Raw genomic sequence first — 25,080 nt, forward strand, 5'->3', positions numbered from 1 at the left:
TACTGGTAGGATGAGGGTTCGAGTGACGAGGATAGAGCAAGGTTGAATTAGTTAATAAGGGGGGTCGTCAAGACCACGAATTAGAACATGTGTAGACGGGCGGCTTCGAGCGAATGCGGGTAGTTGGTTGAAGCTCGACTACGTCTATGCTGCTGAAGACAGGTGAGACCCGCAGGTGAGAGGTGTCGGCGACGATGATGGGAGGTGCGAGGTATCTATATCCAAGCCCTTGGCGGAAATATGGAGTTCGGGCTACCGGACCCAGGCTGGAGAACGGTAGTTAGACGGACCGAAAGTCAGCTTCCTTGTACGGAAAGGTGAACGACAGGGGCATGAGCATTGATGGTAGGTCAGATAGCATTGACAGACACCAAAAAGATGGGAGGTGATCAACGCGGTTGTGAGAGAAGGCGGCACAGCCATCTGCACGATAGATGCAGTACCAGCTACCGCATGGCGGGGTTGGGGGAGGGGGAGTGGAAGCGGCCCAGCCGACAGACAGGGGGACACGGGATGGAAACGGGTCTTGTCGAGAACGTGGAGGACAGGGAAGGATGGGATCTTCAACGTACGGAGAACGGATCGAGAGCAAAGAACGGCTTGGCCTGGCTCACGTTGCCGGGCGTTCTCTTTCACACACACCCCTTCCGAGCTCCCCTAGCGGTGTGCAACCTGAGGTACAAGATCGTCCCCAGTAAAGGTGAGTCCAGAGTCGAGATGCTCCCCAGAGCCAGATTCACAGCGCCAAACCCTCACGCGATTGCCGTATAGTGCTGGAGAGGGGACGGAGCGGACGGGAGGTGCCAAAAGGGCCAAGGGATGCCCGATTCGAACAGGGGAACGAATCGGTAATTTTTCTGGCGCTGTTCCTGCTTCTCCCAGGGCACTTTGTGAGAGTGTGTAATGTCTGCTTGGCGTGCATACACAGCAGGAAAACTGCGAGCGAGCTTGCCGATGAGGTCGGCTGCGATTGGCGATAGAGGCGCTTCAGTCTGGTCCAGCACAATATCGAGGATTAAGTTTATATTGAGGAAGCAATATAAGCGGCGGGACGGGAGGCAAGGTGTGCGGGCGCGGGGCGAATCGACTGTGTGGGCGAGAGAGAAGCGGATTTTCTGGGGAAACCTCACCTTTAGGGTCTGCGTGAGGATATATGGCCCTCTTTTTCGACCCGCCAGGAAGCTTCACGCAACAGGGCAAGACAGGGTTAGCCATCCAGATGGGCAGGGGGTCATAACGCTGGTCTTGGTGGAGAAGCAACTCTGCACTAGGCATCGCAATTCGCATGGAAGCGGGACATTTCTGAATATGGATTGGAGCCCCCGAAGACGGCGCCCTGTGGACACGCCCGCCGGACCCGTCGACAGAAGCAGTAGTAGCTACCTAGCAGCACCTTCTCTGGTAGTTACAGCACGGTATGGTGCGCCTGACGCTGGCCAAGTGCTCACCAGTGCTGTCAGCACCTGGAAATGGAGGGAGGGGAAGCCTCGTTCACTCCACTTTGGATGCTGCGTTCGGCGGTTGTTGCATGGCGAAGAGGGCAGTCTCTCCACAGGCACGACAATTGACAAATTTGTTGACAGTTGGAGGCGGTTGGAGGCGGCGGAGAAGGCGCCACTGCTGACAGGGGAAGGGCTGCAGCATCCCTGTCCATAGCGGGCTTGGCGCTGGGCTTGTTCGGCCAGAGTGCCGCCGAGGAAAGTGTAGCCCGTCACCTCATGGCGTTGAGAACTTGAGATCGGCTTCTTATTACTCACTCATCGATTACTGCTTCGGGACACCAAACCTGTGGCTGCACATTCGAGGCGACGCGACACAAAGCTGCAAGTAACCCATGTCGTCATGTCGTGCTGCCCAGCAGCACCCATCGCTTAAGACCTGCCGTTGTCACCAACCGCGACGCAGAACCGTTCATGTTTGACCAAGATCAGGGTTGCTATAGGACGCCTGTTACTGCGTGCAAGTGATTATATGTGCCTGCTGTTATGGTACTGGGGGCGGAGGCAACGATAACAAGCCTCTTGCCATGTTTGTCGAATCATTTTATCTAGTGTGTAAGTGTATGCAAGGTGATGTTTGAAGGGTGGTCCGAAGGCCCCGTATCCGCTTCGAGTTTCTCCCAACTTGTTTGCAAAACGACCTGAGACCGAACCACGCTTTGCAACTTCCTACTTAGCACTGAGTAGCCCCGGCAGATGACATTTGGGGCCTGGCAGTGGACACACTAACCGAGATAACCTTGCGAGCTATGGGTGCTCTTGCCGAGCGCCTGTGTGGGGCAGCGGCTTAACAATTTTTCTCTTCATTCAGTACCAATCCGCGAGGACAAGCAAACCACCGCTTTCCATCCAGTATAGCTAACTCACTGCCCACCATTTCGAACGACACGACGTGGAAATATCATGGAATGACATATAAACTGGTTCCTGCCTTTGTTGATGCCAACACAACACCATCAACATCCACTCTCCCGCTGCCATCAGGTGATTTCTGCTTGCTTCAGCCCATGACCTGCCTGCTCAAACAGCCTCCGTTGCATTGAGAAGCATTGAAATCCAACGGATTCATTTACCAATTGACAGGGTAAGAATGTCAATTTCTGCAAAACGCTCCAACCGGTTGGCCCAGGGTGAAACTTCCGAACTCTGTGCGTTCCTAGAATCGACAACTCGGAGAAAAAAGTTTGTTAGTCGATATTGCACAGTCATGGGGCTTTGCGCCTGTGGCTGTCTCGATGCTTGGTACGGACGGCAGGCCAATATTGGAGAACTTATGTCGTCAATTATCGACCGAGATAGCAGCGAAACCTACGAAGTAGTTCAACGACATGCACAAATTGAAACAAATCGAAAGACCAGGGGCCAATCAGACAGAGCCTCATCAATTCCAACACCTGCATTCAGGCTTCCCGCTTTGCAGTTTGCACACGCCAAAACACGATGCAGCATCATCTGTCGACGGTTGTTGCGTTCCGCCAGCGACCGTAGCCTCTCAACAATATGGTCAGCTGTTAAACATTTGGGTCTTGACCCCTGTATGGCACGCGTGTCCGTCAACCATGATGGTTTTCCACGAGCGCGATGATCATCTCTAGCTTACTCACACCTCGCTGTCCCCTCTTTGCGACCTTGATTGGGAGGCTCCGAGGCCGTGATGATCAGTGCCCCTCTCCGGGTTGTTGAATTACCTCCGGCGACGTTGCTAACTAGCACCGTGCCTTAGGTACCATGGAAAGTTGGTACCGGCGGACCCTCGGCGCGGGACCCTCTTCCGCAAGTGCCGTTGACCGACACGCCCGACCGGTCACGCAAGACCAGCCTCCCAACGGCGCCACATCCACCATCACAACCGAGATTTCCGTCACTGCTCAATGCGCGAGTGTAAGTATCGTTAACAGCATCTGCTATTGCAATCGAATCGATCAGCTGGCCACTGTGAACTGCTAGCAGCACTTCGCAACACAAGGGAATGACACACTTGTTGCTGGCTGGCAAGCATCTGGCATGGCTTGGCGAGGACAGGGGCCCTCAACATCTTGCAGTCGCAGGCTCGCAGCACGAATCCTCCTCGGTTGACGGTCCGAAACTCCACAGCGATCCAAGATCCAGCCCACACCAGTGACCGCCAAACGCACCGCTGATTCGCCAACCCCATAATACCCCTGACTTCCCCATGGGCATCTGTCCAATCATACTTCTGCAGGTCCCCGCCATCACTGGAGAGTGCGCCGAAACCCCGTCCGCTCAGAAACCAAGCAATTGCCGTCCGATTCTTACCCATGTTCCACAAAACCGTCCACTACACGTGGACCTGCAGTTCAATGCGCTGTTCACCAAGTGAATGGACGGCGCGGCAGTAAGCACACATCTTCAGCTCAGTGCATAAACCAGATGCAGGCCATTAGCGTATATTCGCAGAAATCCAGACGCTTGGGCCCGGAAAAAAGCAGTCAAGCTTGCTCGCTCAGTTGGCGAAAGATTTGCACAAATTGCTAGTCTCCTGCCGTGGCTTCCACGTGGCAGGGTGAATCCTTCCAGAATGTTTCACTCCTGGGCAGACTTTCAGGTTCTTCTGACCCTAAACCGCAAGGGGAAGTGGGGGACACTTTGTTCCCAACGGCGTCTGGGGACTGCAAAGCGCAACCATGGCAGCCGGCTCGCCGCCGCCTCAACATCGCAATCGCTCTGGCAATGCGAATGCGGGGGAAACATTGCTGCCCCATCCTTTGCAGGTAGCATCGGCAGTTCCCGACCAAAACTCTCCGCTGTACCCCACCGCCCGGGTGCCGCGATGACAATACGACGCCGATGTTGAATTCTGGGACAGCCTACCGCTACCCCTGCCACGCGGCACAATTTGGCATCTTGGATTTCTTGCATCTACTACGCCGCACCAGAGCGAAGCTACCCAAGGTGCCCGCCCTGAGAAGACAAGCTGTCTATCGGTCAACAGGGGGGGCAGGGGCAATATATTAATCTCCTGACGCTGCCCGCGGTACTGTACGGGAAGGGGACCGCTTTTCCACTGCGCGCCAGAAACCACAAACACCAACCCCGGCATAGCGTCAGGCGTCAAGCTGGTCTGCCGGACCTCTTCACTTTCGTCGACTCACCTTCCTTTCATGGTGATGGATGCACTCTACACGACATTAACCCATGCCAAGATGCCGGCATTGATCCAGCTGCTGTCAATGGACCCTGCTTGGCCTAGCCGGTCCCTCAACAAAAGGTACCCCTGGATTGTAGCCAATCTCAGGATTCCTGACCTCTGTCTTCGGGAGCCCCGGGTTCGAAGGTCGCAGATCCCTTGATGCCAGCTATTGTGCACGTCTTCTGGAGCAAAAGTGTAGTGCTTCCTCTGTTATCCTGGGTTCGGTATACATCTACCTAAGAAATGAAGACAGCATTGGGACGGCAAATGGCGATCATTCGATGGAGCACCGGCGCGCAATGGTTCCTGACCTGCAGATGACAAGCAGGTACGGTGAGCTAGGAAACCCGGTCAAAAGACAGTGGCGTGGTGCAACCCCATATTGACGCCTATCGCCCATCTACCTCCAACACATAGGGGTTCCGTTAGCTGTGAGCAGCATCGCTCACATGACCTGCTACCGGGCCGCCAATGGCATTGTCTCAAGTAGACGGCTTTGAATGTGCGACGATCACGTCGGGACGTCGGAGCAGACGACAGGCGTGCATATTAGAACACGTGCCGTGAGGCGTGAGATGTGCCCTCAGTGATTGGGGAAGTCCGGCATGGTCCACGTTTTGGTACTCTCGCAGCGTCTGATGCCACTCTGCCGTTCTATCCAGGAAGGCACTCAGCAGAAGCCGACCCTATACGATCTGGACCAGACAGGCCGGACAGGTTAAGCTCGTGGCATGGTTTTACATTGCCGACGATGATCTTGTCTAGCAACAGACTGTCTAGCCCTATGGAGCATCGCGAGGCCTATGTCACCGGAAGTGGCGAGCGGTGTTTAGATTGGATTTATTGCCAGCAATATCGAGCGTCGCTACGGTGACATTGGCCACCTCGATCAGACAGAGGCCAGACCGTTTCCTAGACTGACAGAGACACTCGCTTTACTGCTGCGTAACGCAGTAAAACCAGAAACTCAGAAGATTCACGGTTTAGAAGTTGAGCGTCTGCGACTAAAGAGTCAGACCAGACAATTTGGCACATGGAAGGCATAACGATATGTCGCTGCTACGATCTGTGGCGGATTTGGCCCCTTCGGCTTGAGTTGCAAACTCAACCTGCGCGGAGGTGAACTGTCTACTATGGTCTAGGGACATTCGACATGCAAAGCACCAGGAACAGGCCCCAGGCTACATAAAGAGCGCTCGGAGAGGTCAAGCGCCGAGCCTAGCTTACCGTTGAGGGTGAAGCGCGGTCGCGGCAAGCCCTGGCTGGGCAGAAAGTCGGAGACTCGGGCTTGACTGCTGTGTTCCCTGTCAGCCTCGTGCTGAGGTGGCAGCGGGCGGGCGCATGCGCAGTCCTAGTGGGGCAGTATCCTCCGCCTGAGGTTCCATCCTCCCAGCGTCTACGGCAGTTGCTTGCCACTCCCCCAAAGCTTAAGCTCAAGCGTTTTGCGGGGAAGCTGGGTTGGGTGGTATTCCCAAGAGTTCTCAAAACTAGCTATGTTAACTCGTGAGCCGGAGACCGCCCCTACAAACGCTTGTCTTCATCGCAGGTTGCTGGCTTCAACTCACAACTGGATACCACCCGGGAGAGACTGAGATGGGTGTTGACTACAACTGCCATCCACCGCGGTAGGTTCGGAAACAATAACCCCACCGAGGGTCTTGATTCACTGCCCAGAACGCCTCCAAAACATCGGAGTTTATCTCTCGAGACGATCAATCCTGAACAGGACAGATAACCTAGGTCAAGATCCCCGTTGCCCCATGGCTCTAGTCTCCACTGGTACCAAAGCATTTTCCGAGTCTGGAATCTTTGCGCCCTACGTCAAGTGACCGGCGCTATCACTCTGGTCAAGCACAGCACCCCGTCTTGGGTATTCATCTGGCTTCCAGGTTTTGCAGTCGTCAAGTGACAGTGCAAGTGATAGCGAGCTCAGGACTGAGCTGGAGGTCGGTAGTCGGCCTGGACTGATACAGTCCATGTTTTGAGTCGGCCGTGCCCTGCAGACGCTGCCGTTGGACAGCGGGAACACCACAGCCAACTGAAGAGAGCGACAGCAGGGCCATCCCCGCAATGATTCAATAACGTCATTCGGACGCTCCGTGGATCAAACGGCCGTTCATCTCTTTTGCTGTATGACCTATCATAGGCTCCGATTTCGATATGCTCGGGCCCCCTTTTCTGATTTCGTCTGAACTTTTGCTCTTCCCCCTAATCACCTCCCCTAGCCCATGGCCCACCTGTGGCCATGCATGAAAAGAACATGTTCACAGAGATATTCTGCCGTCTCAAGGGCTACATATCGCCCAGTGCGCCTCGACCGTCTTGCCCGCAGGGTCGATGGCCGCATGATAGACACAGCTGAGCCCGTCAGGATGCCCTTGTTGCAGATCATTGGCATCTTTCTTCTAGAAGCCTGCCATTCTATCGCGACGTCGTGTCGCCTTGGCAAGTATCCAGGCGGCTGGCATCGTGAGATTGGGCGTTTGACCTGCATTCAAACGCTGCATCCTACCGCTATGACATCTCAACTACCTCTGCAGGGTCGAGGCTCATGTGGAGAAAATTCACAGTGAGGATTCAGGCCGGATACTTGTTGTCCTTGGTTTGTTCCATGGAACGCAGACGGTGCCTAACGGCTGGGTAGTTAACGACTTCCCTCTGCCGTCCGGCGCCTGGCCATGTTCCTGCCTCCTTGATGCGGCCACTGGTCTCGGCTTTTTTGCGTGTGGTTTCCCGCTGAATTTCCATACGTGGCAAAATGGTCTTTTCTCTGTCCTAGATCGAATGGGATAAAAGAGGCGGCCGGCTATTGCCGTATCTCGTAACAGCATCAAGCCGCATATCAGCCCTACAAAAGTCCTCGATCCGGTTTGGGACAGACGGCTGCTAAATCCGTGAGGCTCTCGCGTCGTCGACAGGGGAGCCACACACGGCAGCCCCAGACCAGATCCGTGTTTTAGAATGTCCACATGCCGATCCAATCATCCGCTACCCGCGAGCTTGGGTCAATCGCAAGGGCCAGCTGCCGACCTTCTTTGCCGTGGCCGGCGACTGACTGCATGTCAGTCGGGAATCCCGACTCCAATGCTCGTCTGCCACTGCAGGACGGACAGAAAGGCGAAAAGCCAGCCACCGCTGAGGTATTCAAGCATTCAATACTACACAACCGCATGGAAGAGCCGACGGACGGGGAAGGCGGGAGACGGCCGTTCATCTGATATGCTGTGACCCTGAGAAACAGGGGATCACGCTCTTGCCACGCTTTCTTGTCCGCCACTTGCTGCTATCAGCCCGCCGTCGCATTGGAAAGTGCAGAGTATCGGAGATCTCAACATGTTTACCTTGCCTTCTTTTCCTTCTCTGCGCTTGTCTGCATTGCTCGCTACCCACCCTCCAATTTCCCCGTATCGTGTCCCCTTCTGGAGAGTCACTGCAACGGTGGGACCCCTGTGGGCGCCCCAGATCCGATGCAGATCTCATCCGATCCGATGGGTTAGCCCTGAGAATGAGGAGCTTTGGGACGAAGGAATCAGGACCTTAGCACCGCTGCCCCTTGTCCGTTCCCAGCCGTTCTTTGCGTTTGCTTGCCTGTCCATCAGCAAGCGGAAGATGCAGCACCCCAGATGCCGGGCAATGCAAGCGGGCGAGATGCAGAGAAGCTTGGGATGCAGTGCTCCTCGTTCCATCAACCATCGTTCATCCCGATCGGATGCTTCCGGCAAGACCTGCCATGCATGCCATGCCGTCCCACTGGCACTGTTTCCTTCTCTATTCTTCTGTTTTTTCAGCCTTCGCACCAGGTGATATGCAGGAACAACGACAGGAGACGCCGGTGGACGAGATGGAGCGCACAGATGGATCCGACGGATTTGGCCGGCGGCGATCGTGCTTGGACGGGTTGATACCCTTCCTGTCGGGGAAGGCTTCGAGAAGAAGCCTCTGTTCTCGCTGCCAGCTTGATCCCGGTCCCTTGTCTGGGAGCGCTGGTGTTTGGCCTAGTCCGGTTTGATGTGGTCTGAGGATTCGGTGAACTGGGAGTAAGCGCTCACCAGCTGATTCGTGACCAGCCCTCTCGTCGTCTGTTCCTCGATTACTGATACCCGCGTCAGCTGCCCGTCTGGAAAGACGGCTAGATGATAGTTCATATCACCTGTCCTCTATTGCTTCATGAGAACCTTTAGCCATCTGGTCCTCTGACGTGAGCCGTCTTGTGTTTCGGAATCCCGTGAGATGGATCAAACCTGACGCGGAAACTTGGCTGGATTAGAGGAACGCTTTCACGAAGGTTGTTGCTACTCTTCCCCTTGTCAGGCCGTGTGTTGTCTATCTCTTGCTGGCTAGCCTCGCAGGCTGAATGGGTCGTGCTGCGTCTTTTGTCAGCTTCCCTGTTCTTTCCGGAGTCCCAATTGCTTTGGCTGTAAATGTCAGACAAGACAGCCTACTGTACCCGCAGTGGCCTCCTTTTCCCTCGCTGGCGGCTCTTTTGTGGCTAAACCGGCGTTTCTGGCGAGGCTGTGTTTTGGGAGGGCGGCTGTCTGTGGCTTTGCGTCTGGTATTGATTAGATGGCGTGCTTCATGACGCAAGGGGTTCTTTTGGCAGAGTGGGCTAATCGCAACCGTGGTGGCTGTGTAGTGAGAACTGTGGTAGATAGGGATGTATAAGAATGTGTTTTGTGTCTCCTGCTTCATGGTGCGATTGAGTTCCCTGACCATGAATCGATCCGATCGTTGATGTGGGAACGTACCGTTTCCTGGATACCTCGCCATGTCGGTCCATCAGGGGTAACTGGAGGTGAGGGGAAGCTGAGCTGAGAGGTTTGGTTGGGCTTAAGAGTGTGGAGGATTCGTGGTATGGGTAGATGAGCTGCGATGGGGCTGCCGACTCGACGACTCGCTCAGGGGGACGACTAAACGACCATCGCCAACCCCCTTTCTCCCCTCTGATAGGGCGGTGTCCGTCGAGGCGAAAAGGGCCAACAAACAGCTAGCAGGAGCTGCAAACACCATCGGGATACATCCGGCTCGACAGATTTTCCTATTTGCCGTTTGGCTGCCACAGAACTCTAGAAAGAAGGACTATTCTTTAGCAAGAGGTGGCCCTCGTCTGTCCATCGCGTACCCCTGGATACCCGATCGGTCGGTCACGAAGCAAACTTTGGAATACTAGCGCCCTCTGCAAACTACGAAGCGCGAAACTTGAGCCCTTCAGCCGGACATACCGTTCCCGGTGTCGTCAAAGGGCGGAGGCACGAAGGCACACAGATGAGATACAAGACGGCGATGAGATTGGCACTTTATCATACTGAAGAGGGTAAAAACGGAATTCCATTTGGCGCATCTCCAAAGCCCTTCCTGCTGCACTAGAAAACGCTCTACCAGTCATGCGCAGTTCCGATAGTATTAAGAGGAGAATTTCAGGGACTTGGTTCGGGAGTTGATGAGCTAGCTGTCTTGGTCCCGGGAAGAGCTGGTAGCCATGGCTCGTTGCTCACCAGGGAGATGGTACACTTCGGCGCCAATTCCGTGCAGGGAAATGTCAGCATCAATGCAGAGGGGATTACTTCGCGAAAAGTAGACTAATGTTGTGTGCTTGGAGAGCGCTTCCTTGACTGCGTTGAATGAGGCGATTTTCACTATCGTAGGAAGAACTTGTACTACGTATGACCAAGACTAACGCTTTCCTTTCCGTCGGTTGACCTTCAGCATGGCCGTCTTTTGCTGTTGTAGAAGGTCAATTAAAATCGAGTACAGTGGTACGTTGTGGCGAAGGAAGCCTTCCAGCGATCCCCGGGATCCACGAGCCACTCACTCATGGTGAAAGGCGACTACATCGAGAACCGTGATGAACTTGGCGTTGGCCAATTTCGCCATAATGTCATCTTGGTTCTTCATGGGATAACTGTCCGGGCTGACAATCTTGTTCAGCGGCGGCGGGTGCGGGGCCGGGCGCGGCGACGGCGGAGGAGGAGTCGGGCACGGCGGCGGCAGAGGAGTCGGCCTTCTCTTTCTGGCGCTACTGGTACCTCCGCGCCTGTAGCTTATTGCGGCGTTGGCGGCTCGCCGGCTGGTAACGGTTACACCGGGAACCAGCCATCTTGAGCTTAATGGGTTCTGGTTGTGAATCGAACTGTGAGCCTCGGTGGTGGTGACTGCCTGACTACACAGTTAACCACTTCGCTATGGTACTACTACCCGTAGGGGGTGGAAGTGGGAAAGGGGACGTCACTCATATAGTACTCGTCAAGTGATCATGTTTTAAGAGCTATGATTGAATGTAAGCATCTGTCCATCTGTCACGATCAAAGCAGTGGGGCAACATACGGCGAAGCGTATGATAATCTATTCTATATACCAAGGTTAGCGAAGCACTCGACACGATCGTCAGGCTCTCAGCAGGAAACCCGGGCGGCGGTCAAGGCGCTTGCTGTGGCTGCTGATGGGATAATGCACGGCGAGTCTTACTCTGGGTAAGTCCGTACTAGCGTGAGGGGAAGGTAAGTGTTGTATTCTGAACCCTGTCAGTGAGGCTCTCTAAACCCCTATTAAGCTCACCCTGATTGTGGCAACCTCTCTTTTGTGTATGAATAGTCTTCTCGCGCTCCCATTCTTCCTTCTGTTTGTTACCTTGAGGCAATATCACTACATTCTTACTACATTCCCATGCTCCCGGGTGCTCCCGCGAGCTTACCTATCATATCCACCATTCTCATCTTCTCCGTGAGTTGCAATAGTAAGAGCAAGCAGGATTGATCGGCAGACAAGTCAGATTGATACTTACAAAATCGATGCGGGGGAGGAGGAGCACTGGCTGGCTGAGTGAGAGGATAGGAAATCTAGCTCTCTTGGCTGCGATTGTGCATCAGTGTCCGATGCCAGTTTCGCAATCTGGTGTTGGAAAACTCGTCTTTGACGCTGCGCGCTGCTACACGCTACTGTGCCGCGCCCCGATCGAAAGGAACCTTGCGTGGAATATTCGGGCTGGGTGCACCTCGATCCACCATCCAACGAGGATGGTTTGTTGAAGAGAGAAAGAAGAGGGGAAGGAAGGCTTTGGGGCGGTTGGCCTGGTCACGCGAGCGCCTGCCCGCAGACGGAAGGAGCGCTCCCTCTAGTTTAGGGCTGACGACACACAATCTAAAATAGCGGCAAGAGGCCCTTTTCAGCACCTCAGTCATCATCCAACCCACACTCCTCCCATCGCCCATCCACGGCAGGAATATGAGGCAACTTGTAGACCTCCACCCAGGGATCCCACCACCGGTCCTCGACAACAACACCGCGACGGGCCGCCGCGTCCCAGAGCGTCCGACAGGCCCGCCTGGCCGCGCGGAGCTGCTTCAATGGGGCTGTCAGGTTGCCATTCCCCAGCACGCGGCAGGGCAGGTCGAGCACGAAGCTCATGCGCCGCAGCGACGGCAGACATGCAGGATCTGAAAGCGCCGCAGTGAAAGCTCCCAGCTTTGGCGCCAGCGTCACGGGTCCCCGGAAATGCAGTGCTTCCAAGTTGGGGGGTAGGCAGTCGTGGAGAAATCCAAAGTGATGAGATTTGGTGTCATTATCGTGGGTGCCTGACCCTGACCCTGACCTCCGCGTTTTGGAAATTGCCTGGTGCAATGCGGATAGTGTGTTGTCGTCAACAGTGAGCCGCAGCTCCTTGAGACGCGACAGCATGGGGAGGAAGGTGGCAAAGTAATCGCCGGGAAGGATGGCCAGGTCGTTGTCGTGGATGGAGCAGAGGGTGAGGCTGGAGAGTCCGGTGAGGAGATGGAAGTGGGCAAGTGCCATTCTGGTGAGGGTCTCGATGGCATCGTTGCCGATGATTTCCAGTTTTGTCATCTTAGAAGGAGGGCCGCTTGTGTCGTCGGCGCCGGAGAACAAATCGATGATCTGCTGGCTGCCGTATTTCTGATGGTGCCACTTGCGCCACTCGTCCGGGATGGAATAGATCTTGAGCCCCCCCGAGTCCTCTGAGTCGCCTTCCTTGCCAGCATCTTCTTTATCATCGTCACGGGCGATGAAAATTGACTCTGCACTTTTCATCATTTCCCGGCTTGTTGGTCCTTCGAATCGAAGCCCACACGTCAACAACAGGACGAGGTGTTCGATTCTCCCTTCGAGAATGGCCGGGGAGGTTATGGTCTCCCCGCAAGCACTTGCAATGACCAGCAGCTCAAGCGGCCAGTGTAGAGGGAAATTCTCGTCGATCCAGTACTCGCAAAAGCCGGTGTCGACATGGAGGGCCCGTAGATGTGTGAAGTGGCGGCCAAGCTCCTCCCACTCGCCGGCACTGGGGGTGTCTTCGTCAATGTGCAATATCTCGGTGGTTGGGTCGATTTCGGCCAGGATGTCGCGCACAGTCTTGGTGGCCTCGTCGTCTCTCTGTTGTTGATCGTCGGCGTCGATGCCCTTCAGGACGTACATGTTGATTACGGGAGCGGGCTTCAACAGGTCCGGTGTTCTGCGTCCTGAGGCTGCCGCAACCCACAGTGGTATCTCGGATCTCAAAGGAGCATTACAGCCTGCGTCTTGGGTCGGCTGCTGAGATGAGGCGCCGGCGTGCAGCTCGGAATCGTCCTGAAGTTCTTCATCACGGCCCATTGTGTGATCTCTTGACTGAGTTGCAGAAAACCGGCGACAGAATGAGGCCTGTGGATGATTTTACTGATGAAGCAAACCGCGGACCGTTGAGGGGTGGTTTGGGACGAATTATACTTTATTTAGACGGGTCACAGACTGGTCATCCGGTCTGGTGAGGTTGAGACCTGACTCACCCTCTTAAGCCGCTGTCACTGCTGTGCCACATAGTCAGGGCAGGTGCAGGTATGGTATGTATGTACAGTCCTGTACTGTACAGTACATACCTACAGCACGGAACAGCCGCTAAGCGTGGAAGGGCTTATCTCCGGCCAAGTCTTCGCCGAGCCCGCAAACGTTTCCGTCGCGTGGTCATGCAGGTACCGCTTGGATCGGTGTTGCTGATGCGACGAAATCGGACTTTGCGTTTGCAACGGAGAGAACGAAGAGCGGAAAACAGGGCATGCTTTGGTAGGGGTTTGTATTCGCGAACCTTGTGCGGCGTAAGCGGACCAGTACAGGCCATCTGCACCTGGCGCCACGAATAATAAGGCATGCGATAGACAATCTCTTCGTACGACGCCTTTGCGTACTTGCGTAAGGCCCTGATCTTAACATTCCGAACATGTATGCGGTCCAAGGGGCGCGATCTGTGTGTATATTGTCTTGGTCGCTTCAACATGTCGGCAATTACTGGCAGTCACGGTAGATTTGTCGCCTGCGTGGGCCTTAAGGTGTTGTTGACTGAGGTGGTCTGAGTCGTCGACTGGTTCGGATGGTTGGATTGGAGCTCAGCTTCAGGGGGCCCTTGGGCAAGTATTTGAAGGGACAACGAACGTCCTTAGATGAGAGAAAATACTAGAAAAATAACCCCTGGCTGAATCACAAAATCGGACTTACTGTTCCTGGCAGGAGTCCAGGGTCATAAGAGGCTGAGGAAACCCCCGGCCAGATTGGCCTAGCCTTACGGAGTACAGTACAGTTCCTGTTTGGACTTTTAGACCCTACCCCTGTCAGAGGAGAAGCCAACTTCCATCCAAGCTGATTGAGAGACCTCGGACCTCAGACACTACAATAAGGTGTACTGTAAGTCTGTAATTGGAACCTGGAATTGAGTATCCTTCAAGAAATTTCCTCCGATGGACGGATTCTAGGTCGAGAAAGAACTTCAATTCATGAATCATGATCTCTAGGTGCAACATATGCAGTACGCGTCTATCCAGGGCGAAAGCTTTGAGACGATGGAGGCGTGAAGCTTAGGGGAATCTGGAAACGTTCTGCTGACCCATGTTGTTTCAACTTCTTTGTTTTGGTACTACACCTGGCACCCATGTGAGTTAGGTTGTCTGGCATGTCTTCATATAACATTACAAGAAAACTTGTACTTTACCTGAACGAACAGCTTTTCGCAATGCAGCTGAACCATTACTGTATCACCTCATTGCAGTTCCTTTCTGAATCCTTGTGGCGGTGGGACTGCCTCTTGTTGCCCCGGCAACATCAGACAGTCCCCCTCTCCCGGCTAGATAGGTAGTAGTATGTCTTTATTATCTCGTGAAGTTACAACTTTTCCTTGCCTAATCATTCTCTATCCTAGTACTGAATCTATGAGACCTGCGTAAGACCCGACTACGAAGAGAGTAAAACCAGATCCGAATTGCATCTCAACCCCTAGTTTCCAGCGCCCTTGAAAACTTTCGAAAATAACATGAAATCAGATCAAAAACTACAACCAGCCGGACCAATTTAGATTAATCATTGGAAGCTAGGTTAGGACTCGTTGACAGCTGACGAGTCAATGATGAGCGAAACGGGAATCAACTTTGAGAGACCTCCAACTGTCTGTAAGCTGAACGGTAGTTACTACTAGTACCTAGGTATCAAGAAAGAATTGATTCTCTTCATCTACTAGTATTTTCCCCGTCCCTTCCTCTTTCATTTATTGAATGGACGGTCAGAAAAGCTCAATTTCAGCGATAAAACGAGGGAGGCGATCTCTTAAGCTAAGAATCGACCCCCTTAACTCGCCGGCGATAAGTGGAAGGCATTACAAAAATACAATTGAAGTATGGCTCGCGATCGGGTTTGTTGCCGGGTTTTTCGCAGGGTTGCAATACCGAAGCATTTGTTTGACAGCAAGTCACGAACCCAGCAACATTCGCTATCTGAGACGCCAACTCTGAGCTCCATTCTTATCTCACATTCTGAAAACTCATCCCGGCCATTAAACTCAGGCCAGGGAAACACTCTCTCGAAATACACTCGTTACCCACGCTACACCCTTCAAAAATGGCTTTCACAATGCACTCGCACTCGGGGCAATTCTGCCCCGGCCACGCCAAAGACCAGCTTGAAGACATCATCCTGCATGCCATCAAGATTGGCTACAAGACCATGGGACTGACAGAGCACATGCCGCGCACCGACCTGAGAGATTTGTACCCGGAAGAAGTTCGTAGAGCGGACCCCGCCACCCCTTAAAATTACCTTTGCACTAACCCCGCCCCCTTTTTCTTTTAGCTCCTCCCGTCTCCAACGGCCTCCCTGGCGGCGCTCATGCCGCGACACGACGCCTACCTGGCCGAAGCCGCGCGGCTGCAGCGCAAGTATGCCGCGCAGATCCACATCCTGATCGGCTTCGAAGGCGAGTGGATCCGGCCGGCCGACTACGCGCCGCTGGTGCGCTCGCTCGCCGCGCACCCGGCCGTCGACTACTTTGTCGGCTCGCTGCACCACACGGCGGGCGTGCCCATCGACCTGGACGCCGCCACCTACGCGCGCGCCGTTGAGGCCAGCGGCGGCTCCGAGCAGCTCCTGTTCGAGCGCTACTTTGACGAGCAGCACGGCATGCTCGCCGAGCTGCGGCCCAGGGTGGTCGGCCATTTCGACCTCGTCAGGCTCTTGTCGGAAAGGCCCGGCAGGCCGCTCAAAGAGGAGTGGCCCGGCGTGTGGGAGAGGGTGGTCAGGAACCTGGAGCTCATCAGGGGGTACGGCGGCTGGCTGGAGTGTAACACCAGCGCGTTGAGGAAGGGGTTGGACGAGGCGTACCCCAAGCGCGAGATTGCCGAGGAGTGGGTCAAGATGGGCGGCAAGTTTACCATGTCCGACGACAGCCATGGCATTGCGCAGGTGGCGACGAACTATCTGAGGGGCTTGGACTATCTCGAGGGGCTGAGCGTCAAAGAAGTTTGGACTCTTGAGAGAAGGTTGGCCGGGGAAGGTGTCAAGGCTGACCTGGTTGAGAAGAGCGTGTCGTTGGACGAGTTTCGGGCGAGCTTGAGGCTAGAGTGAGCTGGCAGATGAACTGAACGAGTATGATCAGAGCATATGAAGTTGGTTTAACCCATTGGTCACGAGTGGCATCCGTCACATATTGGACAAAGGGTAACAACATAATCTCGATTTCTGAGGGAAAAAAGAGACAAGAAAAAGCGCAATCCCCATCCTCCTTCAAAAACGATAGAGGGAAAAAAAAAAAGAAGGGCAAAACCACACGCGGATCCTCAACTTCTATCTGACGCATGGTGTTAGCATAATCCATACAGCAAACGATTCTGTTACTTACCCTGCCCGTAGGCTAGGAGGTGGTGGCGGCGGCGGTTGCCTCGTCGGCAGGGGCAGCGGCCTTTTGGGCGGCGGCAGCGGCCTTGCCGGCCTTCTTCTTCTGCCGCTGGGCGGCTTTACGCAACTGTAACTTTATTAGCATCGTACCTAGTTTGTGTAATGCGAAGTGGAGCTGACCTTCCTTTTGTTTATAGTATTCTATTTATTAGGACTTGAGTGAGTAACATAAGTACACTAAAAGCAATAATAGAAAGGGAGAACTTACTGCGTCTGGAGGGGGGCGGGGGGCGGCGTTGGCGGCGTCGGCCAGGGCCCGGCCCAGAGCGTATCCGGCGGCGGCGGCCTGCCGCCGGCTTGTAACTGCCGGCAGGAAAATATTAATTGGCGTGGGCGCTAGCACTTTCAATGGCCCCGTTAGACAAAACCAAGAACCTAAGAAAACGTTGATGGGACATACTCTTGATGATGATAATTTCTCAAGCTGCAGTTAGAGGTCAGCATCTGCCAATCTGCTACGATCAAAGTAGTGAGGCAACATACGACGGTTGTGTATGATTATTCTAATAATTCTATATACCGAGGTTAGCGAAACGCTCATCACGATCGTCAGGCTTCAGCTGCAAGCGACCCGAGCAGCAGTTACAGCACTTGCTGTGGCTGCTGATCGGAGAATGCTCTGCGGGCCATACCGCAGGTGCGTAACCTCGCTGGTATGAAAGGTACAAACAAACAAAATTGCATCAGCAGACGCGTCAAATTGATACTCACAAGTTGCGGCAGCCGGGAGGAGGGAGGTGGGCGCTCTTGAGCAGCTTGGCTAAAGAGGAAAAGGAAGAGAGGAAGAGGAGGAGGGAGGGCAGGCGCAGTTTAAATCTTTGGGGCGCTGGGCTTGGTGACGCGAGTGCCTGTCTCGCAGAGGGAAGGAGCGACTCACCTCACTGCCTCAGTCCAGGGCCGACGGTCCCCTATCGACATAGCGTCAAGAGCAGTCATTCTCCCCAAGCGTCATTAACAAGATCTATGATTCCGTGCGAGGTGACTCGTCAAGGACTACTAGATGCTGATACTCTGAATTTGAACCAGAACCATTATCATGTTTATCTCATTCAGATCCTCTAATCTCAACAATTATTGCTACAGCTCATTGAAACGAGCCGAGAGGACCATCCGACTCGGGCTTAACAGATGTATCGGTTGAGAGGACGTCTGCGGCTGCATCACAGAAGCGGATGGCAGGACAAACTCACAACCTACTTAGCTTGCAGAGACAACTGAAGAAGGCTTAGGAATAGGAGGTGGATCATAGTAGTCTGTCATCAGGGGCAAGGACGGTATCACCTCAGTTGGGCGGCAATACAGGTACTAGTATGCATGGACGACCCTTCACCGTGCAATATTCCCGCGGAGTATGATGGGCAGTTCTCATGCAGGTTTGGATGTGCAGCGAATAACCGAGCAGTTTAGATAATGAGTGAGGTACCTTATCTTGTCCTTAAGTCCCGATTCTTCAGAAAAGAACATATTGACTACGACGAGTACATCAGCGTGTTGAATAGTTACAAGTGTAGGTACACAGTACTGGTGGCCTCCTGTCATATAGTGTAAGATCCAGATCCATGTATCCGATTGAGTTGGTGTCGCGCGGTATATAGAGCACTAGTATGAGCCTCCTCGGCGAAGCGTTCGCTTTTGCCTTTCGTATCACAGTTGGGGATATAAATGTGTAAGATGGATCCGATCCTAGTGACTAGCAACGGCTTGTATCATATATGCACCCGGAAGCGGACCGACAGTTTGGTCCGGACGCCCTTGATGATGACAAACTGCGGGATAACTGCGGAGCGTTTCTACTAGCATGGAAGATATCAGAACGATTTGTGATCTAGAACAATGACAAATGCGGATGTATTAATAATTATTTCAATCGAAACGGAGGTGACTCAACCGGGCTCGATGAACATCATGAACGGCTTAATAAAAGGGAGAGACCTCCCGAGCTTTCCAGATGATGAACAACAACACCAAAAAAAAGTAAAAGTTTGAATCAGAAACGAGCCGGCATCACTTTTCGGTCAAGCGAGCCCTGCAACTTGAACCGTCCGAACCCTACCCGCCTTTGACTGCAGACTGAGAAACACCGACCCATCAATCTCAGCTCCCACACCCCCCGCCAGCCAGCCCAACATGGTGGTCGACTCGCGCCTGTTCCAACCACTGAAAGTGGGCAGCATGAAGCTGCAGCACCGAATTGCCATGGCGCCGCTGACCCGCTTCCGCGCCTCGGACGAGCACGTACCGCTGCCGCTCATGGTTGAGTACTACGGTCAGCGGGCCTCAGTCCCTGGCACGCTGCTCGTGTCCGAGGCGACCTTCATCTCGGCGTCGGCCGGTGGCTACGCCAACGTGCCCGGCATCTACAACGACGCGCAGGTCGCCGCCTGGCGGCCCGTCACCGACGCCGTGCACGCCCGCGGCAGCTACATCTTTTGCCAGCTGTGGGCCCTGGGCCGCGCCGCGGATCCCAAGGTGGCCGCGAGCGAGGGGTTCCGCATCCGGAGCTCGAGCGCTGTGCCCATGGAGGAGGGCGGCGTCGTGCCCGAGGAGCTGACGGTGGACGAGATCAAGGAGTTTGTGCAGGAATATGCGACGGCCGCCAGGAACGCGATCCGCGCGGGCTTTGACGGCGTCGAGATCCATGGCGCCAATGGCTACTTGATTGACCAGTTCATCCAGGACACGTGCAACCGGCGGATGGACGAGTATGGCGGGAGCATTGAGAAGCGGTCGCGGTTTGCGGTCGAGGTGGTGCGGGCCGTGGCGGAGGCTGTCGGCCCGGAGAGGACTGGCATCAGGCTCAGCCCGTGGAGCACGTTCCAGGGCATGCGCATGGAGGATCCGGTTCCGCAGTTCCAGGACGTGATTCGCAAGATCTCTAGTGTTGGGCTGGCCTATCTGCATCTTGTCCAGGGTCGGATCGCTGGGAATGCCGATGTCGCTGCTAGCACCGAAGAGAGATTGGATTTCGCCCTTGACTTGTGGGACGGGCCGGTCCTGATCGCGGGAGGGTTGACAGCTGAGACGGCAAGGCGTCTGGTCGACGAGGAATACAAAGACAAAGACGTCGTCGCGGTTTTTGGGAGGTATTTCATATCGACACCCGACTTGCCGTTCAGAGTCCGTGAGGGTATCGACTTGAACCCCTATGACAGGCTCATGTTTTATCTTCCCAAGTCACCTGTTGGCTATATAGATCAGCCGTTTAGCAAGGAGTTTGAGAGGCTGCATGGTGGACAGTTGAGAACTAGAATTTGATATACCCAGTGATCATTACTAGTAAGATAATGAACTGGACCAGTATTGCAGCTACTACTAGTAGCAAGTCAGTGGTCGTCCTAAACTTATTGAAGGAGGTAACCGCTAGGTCGTTGTCCCAGAGAAACTGTAGCCATGGGCTGTAGGTGCATATGAAGACAGACGACGAGTCTGCGACACGGCCAAACCGGACTCATCTAAGTTGGAGTTCTGGACATCGGCGCCAACAACAGGGAGCTCGACAAGGAGGACGATACCTCGGAGCGCCGCTGTGAAGAGAAGGGAAAGATTGCTGCAGATTGTGGGAATCGATTGGGCAAATGAGTTGAAGTCCTTGCGGTCTACCACTATGACCATGCTGTCGGTTATGGCGCAGAGGACACAACCTCCCAGCTGTGGCTTGTCCCAAAGCAGATTGATCTGGATCATGGATGAAGAACGAGGCTCTAAACCAACAAGTACAAGTAGAAAAAGATATCGAATGGCGACCAGTCGCTAACCTCGGCTTGGTGTCCAGGAAAGCAGGTTTGGTTCGGTCGGAGTCCCGTTACTTGAAAGCGGTTGTGCGGTGGTGAAATGGAACTCTGTCACCCAAGGTGACTCACCTCAGTTGATTTAATTGGGAAATTTGCTCGTGTGGCCTTCATGGTGAAGGGATCTCATTGCGACGGTACCTGATGTCGTGACGTTAACGACCATTACGACGAAGCTGCTGTCGATGGTGCCAGTGGCCAGCTCTATTCCTGGAGCGAGGGGCCTGGCCCCAAGACAGGCGAAATCAAAGCCGCTTTGTGGAAGAGCGCAGAGGTTCAGGCTTCAGCACAGGACATCATGGTAGACTGCCTCATTCACACCACGATAATGCTGTGTTTCATACCATCACTAGGAAGTCGTCTTGTGCGTCAGAAGGCATTGGCAGTCTGATATTCATATGAAGCTCTGCGTATCTAGGGGTAGCAGAGAGGGCGGACTTGATCCAACATGTTGCGTGAAGTATTCAAAGTCCCCTCCATGACTTGTCAATAAGTTGTCATCATGTTGACTTTTTGATCTCTCCGTCCTATACAAACTGGACCTCACTGATAGGGATTTGTCTCTCAAAACAAAACAAAAATAACGACAACATCTGCAATGCAGATTTATCACTGATTAGCACGATCCGCCCAGGGCTCGAACCTGGAACCTCCTGATTACAATCGATCGTAGTCAGACGCGCTTCCAATTACGCCAGCGGACCTGATAATATGTATATTTTTTTTTGAAAATTTCTCCTTTTTGTTCTCCTTTTTTGTTTTTTCCTCTTTTTTTATCTTTTTGAGACTGTGGCATGGTTGTTACACCCCAGGCACACTATACCCTGTGGTGCTACTCAGTCCCATGGCAAGAGGAAACAATATCCCAGCGATCTATCTGTAACTTCCATCTCCAAGTTCCTCGGCCAAAGCTCAGCTCTGGCGTTGCAAGTACCTAGTCCTGCAGTACGGATACAGGCGGTCAAGGACTTTGGCACTGCAGGAGTGGCTGGCTAAGTCTGTTCTGCAGCATGTGCGCCTTGCGAGCAACTTTCATAACTTCCATGACTGATGCCGACAGCAATGGGCTTGATTTATGAAGGAATGATCTGCTTTTTTCTCATAATGTCTGGTAGGTATTCGGGAGCTGCAATCTGTTTACCTCCCTGCAAGGGTCTTAACTACCTATCAAGTTGGGTAGGCGGGGCATTGCTGTCGCAGTCTGACCTGTGGGGGCTCACCGGGGTGGGTTTATTAGCGCTTGCTGAAAGTATCGGTATGTACACGTACGAGGCGACATAGCCGTATCGTATCGTATCACAACACGATTTGTGGGACAGAAGCATGCCTCTAGCCTACCATTCGCTGCGGGAAACCATAACAGATCCATACCGTGCCAAATGCCCAGAATGTTCTCCGTTGGACTGTGCTTTCCCTAAGTTCCCATTTCCCAACCCAGCGGTTCTGCGCCCATCCTGTTCCCACCCGCCTCTTGTCAGGATTTTACACCCTCCCCCGTGCACTCTTCTCCTTTCTCCATCTCCAGTCGCCCACACCTCCGTGCTCGGTACACGCCCGTCTGCCCGCCCAAGCACTTCGGTGACGGGTGCGCCAGAGCGTTGAAAGAAACCAGGATTTGAAACTTGCCCATTTATCTGCTCCCATCTCTCTCGTTTCTTTTCTTCGCCATGTCCTCCACCAGCAGCCACACCGGGCTCTCCTTTATGAGGAGGGGTTTCCCGCCACCACACAATCCGCCCAACAAACCATCGCCGTCGCTTCCGCAACACGCGTCGCCGTATCAGCCCCAGGCATATCAGTCCCAGCAACCGCCCCAGAGTCAATACCCTCATCATCTCTTCACTCCAAATCCTCCCCAGATTCCCAACGTCGCCAGCGTCCAAAATGCGGCTCGGCCGCCCCCGCCACAGGTGCCCCCGGCGCTTCCCGGGCCCCGCCAGCGAGGATCCGCTCCGCGCCAGATGCAGCAGACAGCTCCTCCGCTCAGCTACCTCCAACAGTCGTTAAATCAACAACCCTTGACGCAGCAACCCATGGCCCCTCAAAGTCTGAGTCAGCAACCACTGAATCCTCAGCCCATGAACCCTCAGCAGCTGAGCCAGCCGTCGCTCGGTCACCAGTCGCTTGGACAGCCGTCCCTGAGTCAGCAGCTCCAGCACCAGCACCAGCACCAGCAACCCATGAGCCAGCCGCCCATGGCACAGCCCATGACACAATCCATGAGCCAGCAGTCGATGAATCAGCCGGTGCAGTCACTGCAGTCCGTCCAGCAAAACGACAATCCAATTCTCTCGCAACAGTCGACACCGCACCCCCCGGCCCCGCCGACCCTTCCACCGGCGGCGCCGCAGATGCCCCAGGTGCAACAGGTGCAGCAGGTGCAGCAGGTGCAGCAAGTGCAGCAGACACAGAAGGTGCAGCAGGTGCTGCAGGTCCCACAGGTTCAGCAAGTGCATCAAATGCCGCCGATCCAGTCCCAGCCGGCTCCCCGACAACCAGAGCCGGTGGAGCCTGTGCAAGACAACCACCATCAAGATGACGATATGGACATGGGCAGCCATGACGAGTCGGGAGAGGGCGACGCGTCAAATGATCCCAAGGTCATTGAAGGCTCACCCTTCATCCCCCGCCAGCCAATGGGGCCGATGATGTCGGCCCCACCAGAGGGCGGGAGCTTCCCGACTCTCGAGGCCATCCACAAGCATGTGTTGAGCTACTGTACGTCCGTCGGCTATGCCGTTGTCATTGGCCGGTCCAAGAAGACGGTGCCGGGGCTCAAGAAGGTGCTCTTTGTGTGTGATCGTGCAGGCAAGCCTCCGAGACGGGTTAGCCAGGAGATGCGCAAACGCAAGACCACATCCCGCAAGTGTGACTGCAAGTTTGGTTTCTTCGCCATTGAGCAAAGGACACAGTGGACAGTCCGGTATCGTCCGGATCCTGTACATCTGACGCACAACCACGGGCCGAGTGAGAGCCCACTCTTGCACCCCGCAGCGAGGAAGCTGGACAGCAAGATGGTTGCTGCTGTAAAACAACTGAAAGAGAACGGTATGTGCGAACGGCAAGATCTGTCTCGTGTCCGACAACCCCCTGACTCTGTTGTCTCGCTAGGCGTGGGTGTAAGCCAGACTCTAGAGATTCTGCAACAAGACAACCCTCATGTGCCTCTGCTCCCCCGGGATATTTACAATGCGCGGGCGGCCATCAACCGAAATCCCCAAAAGGTTGCAAGTGGCCTGGCGGAAAATCGGCCAGCTATCTACAGCAAGCCCCATCCTTCGGCTGAGGAGCGGATCCGCGCAGATCTTCGCCGCGAACTCGCAAAGGCGCGGGAAGATTACGACACCCTAAAGGAGGAGAGCAAGAAGGAGATTGAGGAGCTGAAAGCAAAGATCCGGGAAAAGGACAAGATTATTGAGAAGTTCGAGCAGTTCATTGACATCTGCAACCAGCGTGTCATGGTTAGCCTCTCGAGCAAAGAGGACAACCGTGGAGGAGGGGCTTCCAGTTCTTAGGCATGATCAGGGCTGCGGTGCTCGCCGCAGGTAACATATCTGGGCTTTTGTGGCTGGATTCGAGAGGGATCGGTACGGGCGTATTAATTACTGACGGGTTTGGGAATGTGGGTTATGGGACAGCAGGGTGTGGGCGTGAGGGCGTTCAGCGGATTACGAGCAACGGAGGCATGGCATGCATGAAGTACTAACAGTGATTGGCATCATTAGGTACTGGGCATTGGGAGTGAATATGAATTCAACAGTGGATATTATTCCTGCTGGTTATGCTTGTAATCAAGTGGGATGGTTGACTTCCAGGTTGACCATTCGTATGTCTGTCGTGACCGTCTTCTTTCCCCACCATGGATCGACTATATTCACCCCCCTGGATTACATAGGGGTCACCCAGCCTCACCCACCCAAAACGACAGTCAGCCACCACGCGGCCTGCTGCAGGAGAAGGCACGCCAATACTACCTCTAATGTTCACTGACTGCTCGAAGTATAGAATATGGATATGGATTTAACATGTCTGATGGGAATATACTGCAACCGCCTCTTGCAAAGCTACACTTGCTTCCCATCCGCCACTACAGAGATACTTCAACTCGTACTCAGTAGTCCCAGTGGTCGCCGTCTCCTCTCTCAAATGCAACGCCTAGAGAAGAAACAAGTACGTATAATCACCAGGTACCTTGAATTGGACAAGGTCCTCCAGCAGTTGAAGGAGGTCGGGTAGGTACAGTGTGCAGTACGTCCTTACGCTACTAGTAAGATAGTGGTTCTTTGGCCACCTGAACTTTCCGTAGATCGTAGGGGTTGAACAGTCCCCCTTTTGATATCACCAGAGGTGTGTGGGTTCCATGCCGGCAGATTCCAGGTTGGGAACGGCCCATTGAATCGCTGGCCACTCGAAACGCCCCCGGACAAGGTGGTACAGTGTACAATCT

General features: G+C 54.2%; 7 protein-coding genes and 1 non-coding gene across 8 annotated transcripts; 4 read left to right on the top strand and 4 right to left on the bottom strand.

Annotated features, from left to right (window-relative positions):
- The first annotated feature begins 2,123 nt into the window (after positions 1-2,123).
- On the top strand, positions 2,124-3,338 carry N656DRAFT_330312 (uncharacterized protein). The gene is made up of 2 exons (XM_064809265.1): positions 2,124-3,047; positions 3,223-3,338. Exons 1-2 carry the CDS (start codon positions 2,590-2,592, stop codon positions 3,284-3,286), a joined length of 522 nt encoding a protein of 173 aa, XP_064667173.1. The 5' UTR covers positions 2,124-2,589; the 3' UTR covers positions 3,287-3,338.
- N656DRAFT_329718 (uncharacterized protein) lies at positions 3,238-3,973 on the bottom strand. The gene has a single exon (XM_064809262.1). The coding sequence runs from the start codon at positions 3,778-3,780 to the stop codon at positions 3,391-3,393; it is 390 nt and encodes a 129-aa protein (XP_064667174.1). The 5' UTR covers positions 3,781-3,973; the 3' UTR covers positions 3,238-3,390.
- A 7,305-nt stretch (positions 3,974-11,278) lies between these two features.
- N656DRAFT_330227 (uncharacterized protein) lies at positions 11,279-11,745 on the top strand. The gene has a single exon (XM_064809264.1). It carries the CDS (start codon positions 11,436-11,438, stop codon positions 11,670-11,672), a length of 237 nt encoding a protein of 78 aa, XP_064667175.1. The 5' UTR covers positions 11,279-11,435; the 3' UTR covers positions 11,673-11,745.
- A 72-nt stretch (positions 11,746-11,817) lies between these two features.
- Positions 11,818-13,071, bottom strand: N656DRAFT_715576 (uncharacterized protein; the record flags this gene model as incomplete). The annotated part of the gene is made up of 1 exon (XM_064812054.1): positions 11,818-13,071. One exon carries the CDS (start codon positions 13,069-13,071, stop codon positions 11,818-11,820), a length of 1,254 nt encoding a protein of 417 aa, XP_064667176.1.
- Positions 13,072-15,373: 2,302 nt separating this feature from the next.
- On the top strand, positions 15,374-16,729 carry N656DRAFT_759278 (histidinol phosphate phosphatase H). The gene is made up of 2 exons (XM_064813191.1): positions 15,374-15,675; positions 15,745-16,729. The coding sequence occupies exons 1-2, from the start codon at positions 15,514-15,516 to the stop codon at positions 16,513-16,515; spliced, it is 933 nt and encodes a 310-aa protein (XP_064667177.1). The 5' UTR covers positions 15,374-15,513; the 3' UTR covers positions 16,516-16,729.
- A 2,096-nt stretch (positions 16,730-18,825) lies between these two features.
- N656DRAFT_782849 (FMN-linked oxidoreductase) lies at positions 18,826-20,151 on the top strand. Its single transcript, XM_064815833.1, has one exon. It carries the CDS (start codon positions 18,973-18,975, stop codon positions 20,098-20,100), a length of 1,128 nt encoding a protein of 375 aa, XP_064667178.1. The 5' UTR covers positions 18,826-18,972; the 3' UTR covers positions 20,101-20,151.
- A 2-nt stretch (positions 20,152-20,153) lies between these two features.
- N656DRAFT_330748 (uncharacterized protein) lies at positions 20,154-20,564 on the bottom strand. The gene has a single exon (XM_064809266.1). It carries the CDS (start codon positions 20,527-20,529, stop codon positions 20,206-20,208), a length of 324 nt encoding a protein of 107 aa, XP_064667179.1. The 5' UTR covers positions 20,530-20,564; the 3' UTR covers positions 20,154-20,205.
- A 691-nt stretch (positions 20,565-21,255) lies between these two features.
- On the bottom strand, positions 21,256-21,337 carry N656DRAFT_t121. Its single transcript has one exon. It is a non-coding gene; the product is annotated as a tRNA-Arg (tRNA).
- Positions 21,338-25,080: the final 3,743 nt, after the last annotated feature.

This window comes from Canariomyces notabilis (assembly GCF_033297395.1).
Source record: "Canariomyces notabilis strain CBS 508.74 unplaced genomic scaffold N656scaffold_24, whole genome shotgun sequence".
In the NCBI taxonomy this organism is placed as follows: domain Eukaryota; kingdom Fungi; phylum Ascomycota; class Sordariomycetes; order Sordariales; family Chaetomiaceae; genus Canariomyces; species Canariomyces notabilis.